Source organism: Drosophila miranda, assembly GCF_003369915.1.
Source record: "Drosophila miranda strain MSH22 chromosome Y unlocalized genomic scaffold, D.miranda_PacBio2.1 Contig_Y1_pilon, whole genome shotgun sequence".
NCBI classification, from domain to species: Eukaryota; Metazoa; Arthropoda; class Insecta; order Diptera; family Drosophilidae; genus Drosophila; species Drosophila miranda.
The window spans coordinates 10,443,851-10,448,904 of NW_022881603.1; the positions used below are offsets into that span (position 1 = coordinate 10,443,851).

Consider the following 5,054-nt stretch of genomic DNA (forward strand, 5'->3'; position numbering starts at 1 on the left):
ATCCAACTATGTATGAATTTAATGTAATTATTAGTAAAATGCTTTCTATGAAAATTCTAAATTCCACTACAGTATCTGGGAACTGTTCGCCCGATGAAGATACGATGTTAATTAACATTTTAAAAGATAATGTGTCAAGTGAGTCGGCATCAGAGTCTAAAACTTTTGATGACGATATCTTGATTTCCACTAACGAGTTAGAACTTTCGATAGAAGCAACAGATTTAAGTATCCAAGCCGCATTTAATGAGAATGCATTAAGATATTATGCCGGGTATTTATTGCATAAGCTGCTGAAAAAGTATGACTGCAATAAATGCTCTGAACTTTTAAAATCGTCCGATGAGGTCCGATGTTCTTCCGAGTATTTAATACTCAATAAAAATTTTGGCTATGTCAGCAGTAGTTTAAAACTTAAAGCTACTTCAGAAGATTTTTTTAGATTAGTTTAAATTTATTTTGATATATTTAATCGGCATTTCGAGACAAAGTCTCACAGATTCAATTTAAAAACGAGGGGGAACGTTGTGAGTTGCTGCGGACACCGCAACTCTACAGTTATACCCGATACTAAGTCAGTATGGCTCTCCTCCGGCAGATGCCGCTAATATTAAACGACACGACAAAGAGTGCGTGCGAGAGAGACAGAAAATCAGTCTGAGCGTGACGTCGGGCGCTGCGTGGCCACTGCAAATTGATTTGTTCCTATTGGCTATAAAAATGGTCTGATCTGATCCAGATTCAGCAATCTCATATATATGATCATTATCTATGATTCTGCGTTTTTAGTTTTCTCGTATCCTCAATATTGTGGATGCAACAGATTTTCGTCCTTTGTGGGGGCGAAAGGGGGTGGGGCGAAATTTTGAGATAACCGTTTTATAGTGAGATCTAACAGGAGTGCGGATACCAAATTTGGTTACACTAGCCTTAATAGTCTCTGAGATTTGTGAATATCCCCAGATTTTCGTCCCTTGCGGGGATGGAAGGGGGTGTGGCGAAATTTTGAAACAAACTCGTCTCGGTCCGATATATTAGGAGTGTGGATACCAAATTTGGTTGCTCTAGCTTTTATAGTCTCTGAGATCTAGGCGCTAATGTTTTACTCTAAGCAAAGCCGGCTATGCTACGTGTGTGTTAGAGAGAGACAGGGCGAGAAAAAATTAAATTGTTTTCTTGATTCTGGCTATAATAATTATACGATCTGGTTCAGATTTTGCACCCTACAAGATATAGTCATCTTCTACGATTCTGCGTTTTTAGTTTTCTCGTATCGTCGAAATTGTGGATGCCACAGATTTTCGCCCTTTGTGGGGGCGGAAGTGGGCGGGGCAAAGTTTTGAAATATTCTTGTAGCAGTGACATATCACAGAAGTCTGGATCCAAAACATCGTTGCTCTCGCTCTTATAGTCTTTGAGCACTAGGCGCTGAAGGGGACGGACAGACGGACGGACGGACAGACGGACAGACAGACATGGCTCAATCGACTCGGCTATTGATGCTGATCAAGATTATATATACTTTATGGGGTCGGAAACGATTCCTTCTGGACGTTACACACATCCACTTTTACCACAAATCTAATATACCCCAATACTCATTTTGAGTATCGGGTATAAAAATAGATAAATATGCAGACTGGTTTAAATTTTCCGATCCTTGCTTTGTACACCGAAATCATCTGCTCAATCAGTTTGTATTGATTTTGATTAGAAAAAATTGTAAATGGTTAACAGATAGGATAATAGGGAATCAAAATGCAAAATCATACGAGAAGAAGCTCAATATTTTGCGGCAGTAGGATTTTTTGTTTCATTTTGTAAAATTTATGCATGGATGTGACTTAATTACTTAAAAGTCTTGAAATTAAGTCATATCAAGTCGACTCAAAGAACGGTTTAATTTTTTACCCCATTTAATATATAATGGCCTCCTCGTGGTGTTGCCTGGGTACCGATCTTCAATCGGGAGCCAATTTGAGCGGCGACTTTAAGTACATAGTATGTATGTATTTACGTATATATATGTAGTTACATATACATATGAGCATGCTTAAGGTATATCCTCTATTTATAGAAGGAAATATATATATTTATGCATATTTATTTTAGTATACATATGTATATATATTTTTTCTTATATTGTATATTTAGATACATCATTGTTTTTGTTATAATAAACAAAAATGTCGAGAACCGACGGCGTGTACATAATTTTTATACCCGATACTCAAACTGAGTATTGGGGTATATTAGATTTGTGGTAAAAGTGGATGTGTGTAACATCCAGAAGGAATCGTTTCCGACCCCATAAAGTATATATATTCTTGATCAGCATCAATAGCCGAGTCGATTGAGCCATGTCTGTCTGTCCGTCTGTCCGTCCGTCCGTCCGTCCGTCTGTCCGTCTGTCCGTCCCCTTCAGCGCCTAGTGCTCAAAGACTATAAGAGCTAGAGCAACGATGTTTTGGATCCAGACTTCTGTGATATGTCACTGCTACAAAAATATTTCAGAACTTCGCCCCGCCCACTTCCGCCCCCACAAAGGACGAAAATCTGTGGCATCCACATTTTGAAATATACGATAAAACCAAAAACGCAGAATCGTAGAGGATGACTATATGTTCTAGAGTGTAAAATCTCAACCAGATCGTATAGTTATTATAGCCAGAATCAAGAAAACAATTTCATTCTTTCTCGCTCTGTCTCTCTCTAACACACAGGTTTCATGGTCGGCTTTGCCAATTGCAAAATATGAGTTCAAGGATCTCAGAACCTATTAGAGCCAGAGCAACCAAATTTGGTATCCACACTCCTGTGATATCGGACCTTGACCGTTGCGTGTCCAAATTTCGTCACACCCCTTCCGCCCCCGCAAAGGACGAAAATCTGGGGCATCCACAAATCTCAGAGACTATTAAGGCTAGAGTAACCAAATTTGGTATCCGCACTTCTGTTAGATCTCACTATAAAACGTATATCTCAGAATTTCGCCCCACACTTTTCCGCCCCCACAAAGGACGAAAATCTGTTGCCTCCCCAATATTGCACATTCGAGAAAACTAAAAACGCAGAATCATAGATAATGACCATATCTATCAGATTGCTGAATCTTGATCAGATCGAATCTATTTTATAGCCAAAAGCAACAAATCAATTTGCAGTGGCTACGCAGCGACTGGCGACACGCTCAGACTGATTTTCTGTCTCTCTCGCACGCACTAATTGTCGTGTCGTTTAATATTAGCGGCGTCTGCCGGAGGAGAGCCACACTGACTAAGTATCGGGTATAAATGTAGAGTTGCGGTCTCCGCAGCAACTCACAACGTTACCCCTCGTTATAATTTATAATCAACCTGTTTAAAATAAGGAAATAAATGTGCAATTATATTATTGTAATATTTTATATTTTGTGGTATAAATCAAACAAATAACAGCTTTTATTTTATTTCCCGCGCCCTAGTGTACCATACCCCCACCCCCTGCCCGTTCTTCATTTTTTTTGTGGCGGTAGGTCAGTCCATCAAAAGACCCAAAACAAGAACCAAACTCAAATTTCAGTTCTAGCGGCGGGCAATACTAAGCACACACACGCAAAGTACGTGAGAATGCATGTGCACCCATACACTAAAACATGCTGGTGGCAAAACAGAACCAGACCTGAGAGAGTTCAAAAAATCTGAAATACAATCACATATTTTTGTCGAAACATATTGCGTGTGTACTAACACATGCAAAGATGTTCTCTCTGCGCTCTCTCTCTCATGATGACGTCACTCTGGTGTACGGAACGCGCTAGCCAGTGTGTGACGCTTTCGTTGTATGAACTGGCACATCTATATACTGTATGGTTAGTGGCATGAGCCAGAACCGCCGCTATCGCGTTAATGTAGTACACGTAGATTTCGGCGGCGACAAGTGGAATGGCGGCAACAAACAAGGCCGCTCAGTGTCCAAGGGCTATGAAGAGCCCGGTATGTGAGAACCGTAGAGTATTTGGCAGAATTACAATTCCTGTTCACAGATCTTTACGGCGAAGATGATGACGAGGAGGACCCGGACGCCGCCAAGATAGAAGATAATGTTTCTGGCGGCTATAAACTTTCTGTTCAGGCCAGCAGCAGATACATAAGTGCCGCGCACTGTGCCAACTTCGTGCGCTCCGGTCCCAACTCGCTCTCGCGCGCTCGGAGGGGCGCTCGGGAGATTTTACGACCCACGCTCCACCCGGCGCTCAAGCCATCATGGAGCATAGATCGTAAGGCCTAGTTTAGGGACGTTTCAACCCCCGATTCAAACGCACGATCTACCGCTCGACCCCCGAAATAAATACTACACATTTACCACAAAGCAACACGGCATTTTCTTTTCTTGCGACGGCTACAGGAGGTTTCACTTCATCATCCATATCGTCGTTGGAGTTTTGAGCTTCGTCCGCCCCCCTACAAACATTGGTCCTTCGAGCCGGATCTTCGCCTAAACAAAAGGAGAAGTCCACACCAGCAAGCACCGGCGGACAATTCCCAACCTCCAAGATAAGTACGGATTCCCCATCTGCCAATCTCCAGTGGTTCCTCACCTGGTCCCATTCGGCTGGACATATATACATATATGTATATACGTGCCGCGTCTTTCCTTTCACCGTTCTATCGACGGTGCCATATTCTTGGCAATTCCGGGCGCTCTCCGCTTCTTCGAGTGCTCGTATATACCCACATCTACATACCCAATACAACGGTCGTGCTTATAGTTCCGTTGTCTGTGCAATCAGTTGTGCCACAGTGAAATAAAAAGAATTCACCTGCAGCGGGACCAATTTTATCCGCCTCCGATCCAGCGCTTACATTCATACACATATGTACATATGTATGCATATCTGTCGGTAACTCATCTGCCTTCCTCTCCCAGCTACCAGCTGAGTTTCGCGGCTGACAAACGTACATATGTATGTATGTACATATGCACATACATATTCTGCACAGTTTTTTGGTTTTATAATTACACACATATATAAACCAACACGGGTCACTACGTCGCCCCTTTCTTAACTAATT

At 41.8% G+C, this 5,054-nt stretch overlaps 1 protein-coding gene across 1 annotated transcript; it reads left to right on the forward strand.

Moving 5' to 3' along the window:
- Positions 1 to 3,822: 3,822 nt before the first annotated feature.
- LOC117191889 lies at positions 3,823 to 4,284 on the forward strand. Its single transcript, XM_033396649.1, has 2 exons — positions 3,823 to 3,974; positions 4,025 to 4,284. The coding sequence occupies exons 1-2, from the start codon at positions 3,848 to 3,850 to the stop codon at positions 4,267 to 4,269; spliced, it is 372 nt and encodes a 123-aa protein (XP_033252540.1). The 5' UTR covers positions 3,823 to 3,847; the 3' UTR covers positions 4,270 to 4,284.
- Positions 4,285 to 5,054: the final 770 nt, after the last annotated feature.

What these genes read in the sequence shown, in the direction of transcription:
- LOC117191889 (XM_033396649.1), top strand. Translation starts at nt 3,848, where the DNA reads ATGGTTAGTGGCATGAGCCAGAACCGCCGCTATCGCGTTAATGTAGTA. An exon ending in CAAGGGCTATGAAGAGCCCG is followed by an intron (nt 3,975 to 4,024) that starts GTATGTGAGAAC and finishes TCCTGTTCACAG; the next exon opens with ATCTTTACGGCGAAGATGAT.